The 14,388-nt window shown below is 54.2% G+C and overlaps 1 protein-coding gene across 2 annotated transcripts; it reads right to left on the bottom strand.

The window, feature by feature from the left end:
• Positions 1-1,771: 1,771 nt before the first annotated feature.
• Positions 1,772-14,321, bottom strand: ZC3HC1 (zinc finger C3HC-type containing 1). 2 transcript variants are annotated; one of them, XM_039570991.1, is made up of 10 exons: positions 13,958-14,321; positions 12,741-12,852; positions 12,176-12,326; positions 6,795-6,878; positions 5,935-6,062; positions 4,839-4,999; positions 3,969-4,185; positions 3,557-3,766; positions 3,178-3,387; positions 1,772-2,202 (listed from the first exon to the last, which is right to left on the bottom strand). In XM_039570991.1, the coding sequence occupies exons 1-10, from the start codon at positions 14,092-14,094 to the stop codon at positions 2,134-2,136; spliced, it is 1,479 nt and encodes a 492-aa protein (XP_039426925.1). In that variant the 5' UTR covers positions 14,095-14,321; the 3' UTR covers positions 1,772-2,133. The 2 variants fall into 2 exon arrangements, with proteins under 2 accessions (XP_039426925.1, XP_039426926.1); XM_039570992.1 differs by having other exon boundaries at positions 3,557-3,763; positions 13,958-14,320.
• Positions 14,322-14,388: the final 67 nt, after the last annotated feature.

Raw genomic sequence — 14,388 nt, forward strand, 5'->3', positions numbered from 1 at the left:
GTGTGGAACCTCCACACCCCGCATTCCTGACCCCAGCATCATCCCATAAATTTGCCCCGGTGCTTCCTCCCCCCATGGGGAGGAGACACAGCCAAAGAATCCCAAAAAGTTCCTCCATTTAATGCCCCAACAAGCCCTGAGTCTGGCAGGGGCAGGAGGTGACACCACCAGAGGGGACTCAAATCCACTCCCCACATTCCAAGGGGGAATTTGGGAGGGGGACAGGGTTATATTTGAGCAGAGCAGCTGGAAAATTTGGGATAGAGGGTCCTGTATTTCCCAGGCCACAATATTCCCTGACTGGCTCCAAGCAACTGGGAGAACTGGACAGGGAGAATAAGGATTTTACCATAACTTCCTGGAATGCTGGTATTCCATCTGTGAAACACCGATTTTGCAACAGGGATTATTCCAGGCTTTTAGGGACTACAACAGCACCCCGTTCCTTTTTGGAATGCCTTAAGGCCAGCACCCAGACCTCGGGATGCAAGTGCAGAGGGAATTTTGGGGACCCTCTGAGCCCTCCTGGGTCTGGAAATTGGGATGCAGGGGTTGTGGCTGGCCTTTCCCACCCTGGAATGGGGGTATCATCCTCCCTGGAATGGGTGCATCCCATGATTTGCAGGGTGGTTCCCTGATCATGGAGCAAAACGGAGATGGGGGGAGGAAGGAGGGCAGCGGAATCCATGGAGAGTGAATGTAGGGAATAGGGGGAGCCATGGGGAGCTGCTGGAAATCACTGGGAATGGGGAAGCTGTCAGGAGCCAGAGTTGAGGGGAGATGTAAGGAATGGGGAAACCATGGGGAGCTGTGGGGAACAGAGGGATCTGTAGGTCCAGGCAGCTGGAAAAGGGGCTCTTCCTTGCCCATCCCAGGCACTTCCCAGCCCATCCTCACCCCTCTGGATCAGGGGTATCCCCATCTTCACCCCAACTCCCAGCCCAGCAGGGCCATGGGGGTGAAGCAGCCCCTCGTTAAGGCCCTTTTAATTAGAATCCCCTTAGGAAGAGAAGGGAATTCACCCAAATTCAGGTCCTGCTGCTTCCCATGGGATTCCTGCCCAAGAGGGATACACCTATCCCAGAACAGTGGATCCCAGGAGAAGCCCCCAGGTGGGCTGGTGCACCCCCAAGTTTTTGGGGTTCAGGGAGAGCTCGGATCAGCCCTGACCAAGGCAGCCCCTGCATTTCCAGGCACAGCACGGCCAGAAAATTCCTCCAAGGGAATGAGGCAGGATGAAACCTCGAAGCCGGGGCTGGGGAAACCGAGGCAGGAGCTCCTTTCCTCAAAAAAAAAAAAAAAATAAAAGACATATCCCTGTGCCTCCACCCATATCCACAGACCTGGAGTGAGGAGATCCAACTGTGCAGGGCTGTCTGTGGAATCTCAGCCCTTCCCAAAGCCCCTTCCCCAACATCCTCAAGGACGGAAATGACAGCACTGTCTCCTCTCTTGGCTTCTTCTCTCCCTTCCATGGAGACCGCTCCCTTCCCAGCAGCCCAAGCCATGGAAACTCTTCCCAGCTTTTGGCTGCGTCCTAGCCTCCAACCTGGGGGAATTTATTCCCCCAAACTGGCCACCAGCAGTGGCCAGGGATTGAGGCAATGGAAAAACACCCACAACAGGCAAACAAGACAAGAAGATGTCGAGTGGGAAACAGGGAGGCAGCCAGACGTTAATCCCACAAGAACAAGAACCCCAAGGGATACAGGAGCTACACCAGCTCCCGAGCTCCTCCTGCCCTGGGAAAAAGCACCACACCAGCAGGAAGGAAAAAGCAAAACAATAAAAATGAAATGTTTATTCCCACCTGGCGTCACTTCCGTGCGCTGCCGGCGGCGGGACACGGCCGGACACCACGGACACCTCAGAGGTGACGGTGTCCCCTCATCACCCCACGCGCCCGTGGCACATCCCAGCTCCAGCCCTCAGAGCTGAGGGACACAGCAGCAGTTTGTGAAGGCAGGGGCTTCAGGAAGGCAGTCAGGGAAGGGGATCCCAGCGTGGCCAGGGCTCTGTTTGGCGTGGAGCTTCCTCAGATTCCCTTCCCAGGGCACGGAGCTGCTGCAGGAACGACAGAGAGGTTGGATCTCTCCTGATGCCCTGTGCTGGTTTCCAGAGGCAGTGGCCTGCTCAGGAGGAATTCATGCTCTCCCACTGCCGGAAAATGCGGAACACCTTGCAGGACTTCTCCGAGAGACTCTGGAAGAGACAGAACAAAGCAACATCCAGAGGTCAAAGCACTGGAACAGGACCTGCAACTGCCAGTGGCAAAGGGCACGAGGAGAAACTGCAGCAAAAAACCATCCAAAATATCCCAGCTGGCTGCCAGGACAGCAGTTTGTTCCTGATCTTCATGATCCCAATTTGCCAGCTGGAGGGGAAAACAAGGAGACTACAAGCAAGAAGGGACTCTCAAGAAGCAGGAAGGGACTCCAACAAGCAGGAAAGGACGCCAAAAGGCAGGAAGGGACTCCAACCATCCCCTGCTCCAGCTGGGTCTGGTGCCTCTGACTTGTGACTGGTCCCACTGGACTGTCTGGAGCTTTCCTGGCACAAGGCAGAGCCAGAATCACGGAATCATGGAATGGGTTGGGTTGGAAGGGACCTTAAAGATCACCCAGTTCCAACCCCCTGCCGTGGGCAGGAACACCTCCCACTACAAGGGACCTGTTGGGGACACAAATCACACGAAATCCAGGACAAATCCTGAAGCAGGAATGCTCCACTGCTCCTCTGAGCTCCAAGCAAAGCAGGAAGGAGCTGGCAGGAGGAATCCAAGTGGATAATGAGATCCAGGGAGGCAGCAGCTGCTCCACAGCCACTTGGGGAGGGAGTTGTGGCCTCAGCTCTGTTCCCCTGGCTCGGCAAACCTGGCAATCCAAGAACCTGGAGCCAGGAATCAGGATGGCTGCAGAGAGGAGCTCTGGGGACATGGAATGAAACTGGATCTTGGGCAGTGCCGAGGCGCTTGGGAATGGCTGTTATTTATAGCAGCCCCCGAGCATCCCAGCCTGGCATGGGATGGAGCCTGGCTGTGGGAATGCCGGAGGGGAAGCTCAGCCTCTGCAGTTTGGTCCTTGTCACCTGGCTGGGATTGTGTCTAGCCCAAACAAAGCCCATCCAGCCCAAAATTTTGCTGCCTGGGCAAGCAGCATTCTGGTTTGGGATGCTCACCACTGGCTCTGCCTCAGGCACTGTGTCACATTTTCGGATGCCAAGGAGCTTCTTCAGCACCACTTCCCAGCCTGGCTCAGCCTTCCCAGGCTCCTTCTCCATCTGGGATGCAGCATCTTCCAGGGATTCCTCTCCTTCCCCGGTGTTGACCCAGGGACACCAATCGCGGTGCTGAGAGCTGGGGTGAAAGAAGCTCCTCAGGGAAGCGTCCTGGGAAGTGAGGAGGTGACAGAGAAGGGACACAACGATGGGATGGTTTAAACAGACTCCAAGAAAACCTCTCCGTGCCCAAACCCCAGCCCTGAGCCAGCTAGGGGGACACCACCAAATCCCCGGCTCAGGAGCACCCTGCCTGCATCCCTGTGCCCCCATCACTCACCGAGCTGCTGGAAGAGCAGAGCCGTGCCCGCTTGGCCCTGCGCACAGGGCTGGATGGCACTTCCACGTTGTCCCCCTGTCCCATGCTCCGGGTCACAGGGCGGCTCCTCAGAGTGGGGCTGGTCCCATCCAACTCGCCCCGGTCGATGGAGTTGGGAGAATCCCAAACCCGTGGGCGGGACACAGCTGGGGATGGGCTCTTCTCGTGCTGCTGGGGGGAAAAACATGGAATTAATGGAGCTCCTCTGGTCACCAAGGGGGCCCTGTCCGGCTCCAATCCTCCTCAGCCATCCCACAGGAGCTCTTCCCACCACAAGGATGTGTCCATTGGATGTGGATGAGGGCAGCCCGGGATTCGGAGCACCTGGAGTTGGCCAGGTGTCCCTGCACCACCCAGCGATGCCAGGATGTACCTGCTCAGATCCCGGATCCTGGCTCCGTGTGAGCATCCTGCGTGGGGATGTGGGAACGGGCGGGAAGCGCTCGGGAGCAGCCGGGGTGGTGCTGCTGGAGCCGCAGGAATCTGGCTCTGGAGCTGCAGATTCCAGCTGGTGGAAGCCCCACAGCCCCACCTTCCTCATGCAGCGCGAGCAGGTGATCACAGAGAGGTTCACGGAGCCGGAGGCAGCACTGTGGGGACAGAGCCAAGTCATGGAATCCTCATGGAATCCTCAGATGGGTTGGCAGGGACATAAAGATCCTCTCATTCCAACCCCTCATGCGCAGGGACACCTCCCACTATCCCAGGCTGCTCCAAGCCACATCCAACATGGCTTTGGACAGACTTCCAGGGATGGGGAAAGTCAGGAGAGGTCATCAGGGATAAGCCTGGGCTTGGAAAAGTCAGAGAAAGAAGTCCATTAAAGCCAATCCATGATGTTGATTTAAACTGGCTCAATTGCATTTTGCCTTGCCAGGAAGCAGGAACAGAGGGGAAAAAAGAGGGAAAATAGGAAAATGGTGAAAAAAGGGAAGCAGAAATGTAGTGGAAAAGTGTGCAGGTAGTTAAATAAGGGAAGCAGGATCAGAGTGAAAAAGAGGGGAAAATGGGGAAATAAAATAAGGTAGGCAGAAGCATGGTGAAAAAGAGGGAAAACTGGAAAACAGTGAAATGAGGGAAGTGGGAGCATCATGGAAAAGAGGGAAAACACAAAAATAGTGAAATAGGGGATACTGAACATTGCCCAGGAGGAACATTCCACGTTCCTCAAGCCTCCAACAGCTTTCATGGCAAGCCCAGAGTGTGAGGGACATTCCAGGCCCATCCCTGCAGCCCTGCCCACCTGCAGGTCCAGCCACACAGCGCCAGGATACAGGCGGGAACGTGCACCTGCAGGATTTCTGTGGAAAACTTCCCGGGAGGCTTCTCTCCCTCTGTTCCTTTGTGCTCCAGCTCCTCCCCGATGAGCTGGAGGAGCCGAGTGATCCTTTCCTCTGTCAGGGACTGCGAGCACAGGGATAAAATGCACTGGTTTTACTCCCAAATCGTGTCCCACATGGAGAAAAATCCCTTTTCCACCCCCTGGAATTGCATCATCTGGCACGCTCAGCTCTGGTTAACAGGGAAAAGTCACTCAGAGCAATGGTTTCCTCCTTCCCTCTGGCTCCCCATTCCATGAAATCTGCCCAGGCACCATCTGCTCCCCCAAGCAGTGGAGCAGGTCCCATTTCTGCCGTGGTTTTGGGAGTCTCCGGTGGTTTCCGAGCTCAGCCAGCCCTAAAACACCCCTGTGGCTGTGCTGAATGGATGAAGATTCCCTGGATCCCACATGGCTCCTGGCTGCCCAGAGCCATCTGTTCCCTGCCAAGAGAGTATCCAATGAGCCAGACTTGGCTGGAGCAGGGCAGGGCCAGGACAGGTTCCAACAGGGAGGCAATTCCACACTTGTTCCCGGCTGTTCCTGCTTTTCCCTCCTGCCTAAGGAGCCTCCTCGGGCTCCTTCACCTTCCCAGGGCTCTGCCCACACCTCTGGTCCAGGGCAGCCTCTGGCATCCCACGTTCCCGTCTCCAGTCGTGTGGCATCCCAGCTAAAGGAGCAATCTGTGGGCTGCCACTCCTCATGGAGTGCTTGGAGCTCCCAAAGGAGTCTGTGGGATCCCAAATCACTTCTCCCAGGCACCACAGAGAATCCTGGACACTGGGAAAGGTCCAGAGTGGGAAGCAGACACTACAGCCCACTTCCCAGCTGATGAGCCATTCCAAACTCCTTTTTTACATGTTTCCATGGTGGAACCATCACATGGGGAATGTCCAAGGGAAAAAACAAGGTGGGAGCAGATCCCTCACACACAGAAGCTGAAATTCCTGATTTTGGGTGCGCCTGGGATCATCACTGGAGCCTGGAATGCTCCAGATTTTGGGAGCAGGAGGGAACTCACCATGTTTTTCAGGTCTTCTGGTCTGAGGGAGGGCAGCTGCAGCTCCAGCTGACACAAGCTCTGGAAGCGATCCAGGAAGTCCTGGAGAAGGACTCTGGGCTCATCCACCAGCAGCCTGGCAAAGCGATCTGGTGAGAGGAAAAGCTGTGCTCAGCCTTCCCAAGCCCTCCTTATCCCACAGGGAAAGGGGGGACACGAGCCCAGCCAGGGTGTCCACACAAACGTAGTGACAGGATACGAGGGAATGACCTTAAGCAGAAGGAGGGAAAGTTTAGATGGGATCTTGGGAAGGAATTGCTGGCTGGGAGGGTGGGGAGGGGCTGGGATGGAATTCCCAGAGCAGCTGGGGCTGCCCCTGGATCCCTGGAAGTGCCCAAGGCCAGGTTGGACACTGGACATTGGAGCAACCTGGCACAGTGGGAGGTGTCCCTACCCATGGCAGGGGTGGCACTGGAGGGGCTCTGAGGTCCCTTCCAATCCCAACAATTCCATAATTTTTTTTTTAGCTTTTAAAGGAAAAGTTCAGCACAGCCTCTTCCCTTCACAGCATTCCCAAGCAGCACAGCTTCAAAGTTAGGATCTACCCCTCTCTGAGCATTCCATGACATCCAACCTCCCCCGTCCCCTCCCAGTTACAACCCAAAAACCGCTTTAACTGTTCCAGAGGCATCCAAAGGCTAGGAAGAGCTGGATACAGCCCTGGGGCTTTTATTTGCTGAGGCTGCTCAGGGACATTAATCTCCTGTTGTGTTTCATCATTCCCACAGGGAAAAGGAGAGTGTGATGACAGGAATAACAACAGAAAGGAGGGGGAAAAAATGGGAATAACGCTGGATCCTGCAGGAATCCGAAGCACCAACCTGGGCAGGGGCTGTCTGGCCAGAAGCAGAACTTCTCGTGGGCAGTGCACAGGGCCTTCCTGAGCTCCTCACAGCGCTCCTTGTCTGCAGGGAAAAACTCAGGAATACTTCCCTGCGGAGCCACCTCCTCAGGGAATGGCTGGGAAAACCAACCCAGGAGAGGAAGCCACCAGGATGTGAAAGCTTCCCTCAGACGCTGAAGGCTGCAGAGCCTGAGGCTTCACCTCAGACTTCCCTCCCTTCCTCTTCCCACCACGAGGAATTCCAGGCTCCCTCAGGCAGCCCCGGAACAGCAAATGTCACCTCAGCAGTTCCATGTGCCCACAGCCAAAATCCCTCCCGTTCCCAGGCACAGGAGCAGGGGAGCCTGTGGAAAACCAGCCCAAGCCAACCACGGGCACAGAACCCGCTGGATCCTGCCAGTTTTTCCTCCTGGGATGCTGCCAATCCCTGGCTAAGCTGATCCCTCCACCCTGGATATAGGAACCAAATCCCAGCCATGTCTGGAAATCAAACTTCCCCAAAAAAACGGATCTGACATTTAATTTCACTTATTCACACTTTCACAACCAAATCATTTCTCTTCCAATTTGATTTTCGATGCCTTCTTCCCAATCTTTGATTATTTTAGGTTTTCCTAACCCAGCGTGATTCCCAACGGATAATTAGGCCAAGGTTTATTTAACAGAGATAATCTGAACAAACAGGGAATGTTGATATTGAGTGACCCAAAAGGAAAGGCTCAGTATTCCCACGAGCCACGCTGCACCTGGCAGGCAGCAGGAATGTGCTCCCTGTTCACCTCCAGGGAGCAGGAGCAAGGAATTGCAGCCAGGAAAATTGAGGAGTGGGGATGACACTTCCTGGTGGGATAATAAGGAGTTTATTAATTAAATCTCAACGATGTAATTTCTGTCTGAGTGGCCTCGGTGAGCGCCATCCTGGAAAAATTCACTGGAGGATCAGGGCAGAAGATGCAGGAATTGGGAAAGAAAATTTTTAAAAGGATGTTCAGATCCTTAAATGCATCCAGAGGGCAACAAGGCCAGAGAAACAGCTGGAAAACCTGGAAGAGGCTGAAGGTCCTGGAGCTGTTTGAAGAAAAGGAGGATGAGGGGTGAATTCTGCACCTTCCTGAGGAGGGAAGTGCTGAGCTCTTCTCCCTGGGATCCTGTGGTAGGACTGGCACAGCATTCCAGCATGGGAATGGCTCAAAGCTGCACCAGGGGTGGCTCAGGCTCGACATTAGGAATTATTTCTTTACCAAAAGGATGATCCAACTCTGGAATATTCCAAGAGATGATGGATGCCCCAAGCCTGGAAGTGTGTCAGATGGTTTTGGATAATTCCCTGGATCTGATGTAAGGTTTGGTCAGTCCCGAAGTGCTCAGGCACTTGGAATAAATGATCCTCGTGGATCTGGAATGTTCCGGGCCAGGTTGGACGGGGCTTGGAGCAGCCTGGGATAGTGGGAGGTGTCCCTGCCCATGGCTGGGGATGAAGTGGGATGATCTTTAAGGTCCTTTCCAACCCAAACCATCCTGGGACTCCATTCCATGATTCCATGAGAAGAGAAGGCTCAGGTGGAACCTCATTGGGGTTTCCCAGTCCTTAAAGGATGGATACAAAGAGGGGGGAGGGTCTCCCTTCCATGGAGAAGACAAGGAGCAGTGGGGACAGGGTGCAGTGGGAAAGGTTTCATCCCAGTAGAAAAAAGACATTTTTTCCAGTGAGAATTCCATCATTCCCTGGGACCATCATTCCCTGGGATCACCATTCCCTGGGACCAGAATTCCTTGGAACCATTGTTCCCTGAAACCATCATTCCTTAGGACCATCATGCCCTGAGACCACCATGCCCTGAGACCAGAATTCCTTGGAACCATCACTCCTTGGGACCATCATTCCTCAGGACAATCATTCCCTGGGGCCATCATTCCTTGGAACCATTTTTCCCTGAAACCATCATTCCTTAGGACCATCGTTCCTTGGGGCCATCATGCCCTGAGATCATCATGCCCTGGGACCATCAATCCTTGGAACCATCATTCCCTGGGACAATCATTCCCTGAAACCATAATTCCTTGGAACCATTATTCCCTGGGAGAATCATTTCCTGGAACCATAATTCCTTGGAACCATTTTTCCCTGGGACAATCATTCCTTAGGACCATCACTCCTTGGGACCATCATTCCCCAGGACAATCATTCCCTAAAACCATTATTCCCTGGAACCATCATTCCCTGGGGCCATCATTCCTTGGAACCATTTTTCCCTGAAACCATCATTCCTTAGGACCATTGTTCCTTGGGGCCATCATGCCCTGAGATCATCATGCCCTGGGACCATCACTCCCTGGAACCATCATTCCCTGGGACCACCATTCCTTGGAACCATCACTCCTTGGGACCATTATTCCCTGGAACCATCATTCCTTGGAACCATCACTCCTTGGGGCCACCATTCCCTGGGATCATCACTCCTTGGAACCATCATTCCCTGGGACAATCATTCCCTGAAACCATCATTCCTTGGAACCATTATTCCCTGGAACCATCATTCCCTGGGATCAGAATTCCTTGGAACCATTTTTCCCTGAAACCATCATTCCTTAGGACCATCGTTCCTTGGGGCCACCATTCCTTGGAACCATCACTCCTTGGGGCCATCATTCCCTGGGACCATCACTCCTTGGAACCATTTTTCCCTGGGACCATCATTCCTTAGGACCATCATTCCCCAGGACAATCATTCCCTAAAACCATTATTCCCTGGAACCATCATTCCCTGGGGCCATCATTCCTTGGAACCATTTTTCCCTGAAACCATCATTCCTTGGGGCCATTGTTCCTTGGGGCCATCATGCCCTGAGATCATCATGCCCTGGGACCATCACTCCCTGGAACCATCATTCCCTAGGACCACCATTCCTTGGAACCATCACTCCTTGGGACCATTATTCCCTGGAACCATCATTCCTTGGAACCATCACTCCTTGGGGCCACCATTCCCTGGGATCATCACTCCTTGGAACCATCATTCCCTGGGACAATCATTCCCTGAAACCATCATTCCTTGGAACCATTATTCCCTGGGACCATCTTTCCCTGGGATCAGAATTCCTTGGAACCATTTTTCCCTGAAACCATCATTCCTTAGGACCATCGTTCCTTGGGGCCACCATTCCTTGGAACCATCACTCCTTGGGGCCATCATTCCCTGGGACCATCACTCCTTGGAACCATTTTTCCCTGGGACAATCATTCCCTGAAACCATCATTCCTTGGAACCATTATTCCCTGGGAGAATCATTTCCTGGAACCATAATTCCTTGGAATCATTTTTCCCTGGGACCATCATTCCTTAGGACCACCATTCCTTGGAACCATCATTCCCCAGAACAATCATTCCCTAAAACCATAATTCCCTGGAACCATCATTCCCTGGGGCCATCATTCCTTGGAACCATTTTTCCCTGAAACCATCATTCCTTAGGACCATCGCTCCTTGGGGCCATCATGCCCTGAGATCATCATGCCCTGGGACCATCACTCCTTGAAGTCATAATTCCTTGGAACCATTTTTCCCTGGGACCATCATTCCCTAAGATCATCATTCCCTGATGTAGGAGTGCCGAGAATATTTCTCTGCCTGTTTCTAAGGGTTTTTACCCCCCTGGACAACACTGGTTTAGCTTTAAACCTTGGAAAAAATTACCAACAGTCAGACAAGAACTAGAAAATGCAGTGGTGTGAATTAGGTGATAGACTACTGTGTGAGATTGTCACAGGGTGAAAAATTGAGAGGTTTTGGGCTTCTCTTTGTAGTAAATAGATAAGAGTAAAAAATACCAAAATGGAGGATTGTTGTTGTTCTCTAAACCTTCTTCGCCTTCTTCTACTACTCCATATTCTGCAGTAAAAGTAGTTTGGATTGATTGGATAGAAAATTCCGCAGTTCCTGCTCGTGTTATTGAATAATTGGTAAGAAAATGAAAATAATGTACGTTTTTAGTAACTATCGTTTAAAATGTCTTTAAAAGGCTGTGTAAATCTTGATAACTGCTCTCTCTCGCTCTCACTCCTACTTTTCCTCCTTCCATGCTGTACCTGGGTCGCGCTGGTGGCTCAGTTCCTCTGATAAGATTTAATAAACAACTCTCTGGAAGCATTGGAACTACAGAAGACGTCTCGCTTTATCCTTTAAACTCCTTGCAAGAACTTTCAGCAAATTCTCTCCCATCAGGAGAGACTCGATTTATGGCACGGTAAAGTGTCACCTGGGACCATCACTCCTTGGGGCCACCATTCCCTGGAACCACCATTCCCTGGAACCACCATTCCTTGGAACCACCATTCCCTGGAACCACCATTCCCTGGAACCACCATTCCTTGGAACCACCACTCCCTGGAACCACCATTCCTTGGAACCACCATTCCCTGGAACCACCATTCCTCGGAACCACCATTCCTTGGAACCACCATTCCTTGGAACCACCATTCCCTGGAACCACCATTCCTCGGAACCACCACTCCCTGGAACCACCATTCCCTGGAACCACCATTCCTTGGAACCACCATTCCCTGGAACCACCATTCCTCGGAACCACCATTCCTCGGAACCACCATTCCTTGGAACCACCATTCCCTGGAACCACCATTCCTTGGAACCACCACTCCCTGGAACCACCATTCCTTGGAACCACCATTCCCTGGAACCACCATTCCCTGGAACCACCATTCCTCGGAACCACCATTCCCTGGAACCACCATTCCTCGGAACCACCACTCCCTGGAACCACCATTCCTTGGAACCACCATTCCCTGGAACCACCATTCCTTGGAACCACCATTCCCTGGAACCACCATTCCTTGGAACCACCACTCCCTGGAACCACCATTCCTTGGAACCACCACTCCCTGGAACCACCATTCCTTGGAACCACCATTCCCTGGAACCACCATTCCTCGGAACCACCACTCCCTGGAACCACCATTCCTTGGAACCACCATTCCCTGGAACCACCATTCCTCGGAACCACCATTCCCTGGAACCACCATTCCTTGGAACCACCACTCCCTGGAACCACCATTCCCTGGAACCACCATTCCTCCGACAAGGGGCTAGAACATGATAACCTTTAAGATCCCTTCCAACCCAAACTCTCTACAATTCCACAACCTCTTCCAGCTGGAATTCTCCCATCCTAACCCACCCCTGACAACAGCAACAGGATTTGTTATCCCATTCCCCCCAACTAAACACCACGTATTCACCTTGAGCTGTTTTCCCAGACACCCCAAACACCCAACCCCAGCCGGGACACACCCCTGCATCCCGGAATCCCGGAATCCCGGAATCCTGGCCCATCCCTACGCACAGTTGCTGAGGTCGAAGGCGAGCTGCAGGCTCATGCACAGGTAGGCCTGGCAGCTGGAGCACCTCAGCATGTCACACTCCACGTTGACCCAGCCAAACCTGGCGCACACCAGCGGGGACAGCGCGTGGGGTTTGCCCGCCCACTTCAGCGGGTGAGCCCGTCAAGGAGGAAATCCCACAAAATTCCCCTGGTTCTGGCTGGGGAGAAGCTGCCAAGAAAGGGAGAGCTTGGAGCAGGCTGCAGCTTCCTCAGGAAGGGAAGCAGAGGGACAGGCAGGGATCTGCTCCCTGGGAGCAGGGCAGGGAAACGGGGAATGGCTGGAGCTGTGCCAGGGAGGATTTTAGGAAAAGGCTGGATTTTGGGAAAAGGTTCTTCCCCCAGAGGGTGGTGGAGCATTGGAAAAGGCTCCCCAGGGAATGGTCACACTCCAGGAGTGTCTGGACAACTCTCAGGGACAGGGTGGGATTTTGGGGTGTCTGTGCAAGAACGGGAGTTGGATCAATGATCCCTCTGGATCCCTTCCCCCACAACTCCCAGGTGGAATCTACAGCATCCCAAAGGATATGGTGAATGTTTCCACTCTGCTGAAATAGGCTTCCCTGCTGGCTGACTCCAAGGAAAGAGCCTCCATTTGGGAAGGTCCATTAGCCGGCTCCGAGCAGTCGGATGTGTCTTTCCTAAAAGGAAAAGCCAGCAAGGAAAACTCCTGGAATGATTCCATTGATAAAAAAAAGCACAGAGCACTTCCTAACCCTCCATCCCTCAGGCTTATCCTGACAAGGACCTTCTCCAGAGCTCCTCATTCCCACTTTTTAATTAATTCCTAACAAAACAATGAATAAATGCAACGCCACGGGTGCCTTGAACGTGTCCCCAGCGGCTGACAGCTGTGCCAGTTGGGATTTAATGGGACAAGGAGGGAACAGGGATTTGTTCTCCAAGTCCAGCAAGGGCAGATTGAGGACTGAAGTCTGGGATGCTCCCAAGACCAGAATCCGTGGCTGGAATGTTGATCCCGAGGCTGGAATGCCGACGCCATGGCTGCTCTTTGGCCTCTTCCCAACACCCTTCCATGAGCCAAAATCCAGGGATGGTTGGGACAAGGGTGCCCCTGAGATGCCCCCAGAGCTCAGCGGCCTGTGCCTGCAGTGCCTCCCAGTCTCCCCAGCGCTCACCAGTAACCCCTGGGACTCCCAGTGCCCCCCCAGGGTGTGACCACTGTGACCACTACGTGGCCGGTTCAGGCCACGGGGACTCCACAGGTCACTTACCTGGGCTGTCCTCCCAGTGCCTCCAGTACCCTCCCAGTGCCCGCTGCTGCCTCCCAGTGTCCCGGCAGCTGTTTGCACTACTGCTTCCTTGTACTTCCAGTATTCCCAGTGCTCCTGGGAGTCTCTCCAATATTCCCAGCACTCCACAGTCTCTCCAGTATTCCCACTGCCTCCTCGTCCCACCAGTAGGCCCTCCCAGTGTCCCTTAATCCCACCAGTACCCCCTCCCAGCACCCCCCAGTTCCCAGCACTCCCCGTGCTTCCCAGCCCACCCCATCACCCTCTTTTCCCGCTATCCCTCCCCAATAATAATTCCCAGCACATCCCAGTCCCCTCCAGCCACGCTCCCGCCGACTCCAACTCCCTCCCACAGGACTCCAAGTAACGCCGAGGAGTTTCCAATTCCCTCAAGAGACCCCAGCCCTCCTCCCCTCTCTCGGCGCCACACCGCTGGGCCTCACCCCGACCCCAGCCCCGGATCCAGCGAGTCCCTCCCGCCGCTACCCCTCACCCGCCGGGCCCAGGTCCCTCGGTGGCGATGCCGCCGTCGATGAGGTCGCGGATCTGCCGGGGGGTGACGGGGGGCGGCCGCGCTCGATTCCCCTCCCCCGCCGCCACTGCCGCTCCCTCGGCGCTGGGCGCCGCCATTTTGGTCCCTCCCGACCGTCACCGTCCGGGAAACGCGGCTCTGCACGAACGTTCCGCTCGCGCACGAACGTTCCGGTCGTGCCGTGGGGTCGCTCATGACCCCACGCAACATCCACACGGCCCCCGAAACCTCTCGGAGGGCTCGGGGAGCGCCGGAGCCCCCGAGAATGTCCCTGAGAATGCCTCCGTGAGTGTCCCCACGAGTGTCCCCGTGAGTGTCCCCGCGAGTGTCCCCGCGCCTCCGCTCTCGGCGCTCTATTGCTCCATCCTAGATCGATCACTCAGCTCTCCCAA

The sequence above is a fragment of the Corvus cornix genome, chromosome 1A (assembly GCF_000738735.6).
Source record: "Corvus cornix cornix isolate S_Up_H32 chromosome 1A, ASM73873v5, whole genome shotgun sequence".
Classification (NCBI taxonomy): domain Eukaryota; kingdom Metazoa; phylum Chordata; class Aves; order Passeriformes; family Corvidae; genus Corvus; species Corvus cornix.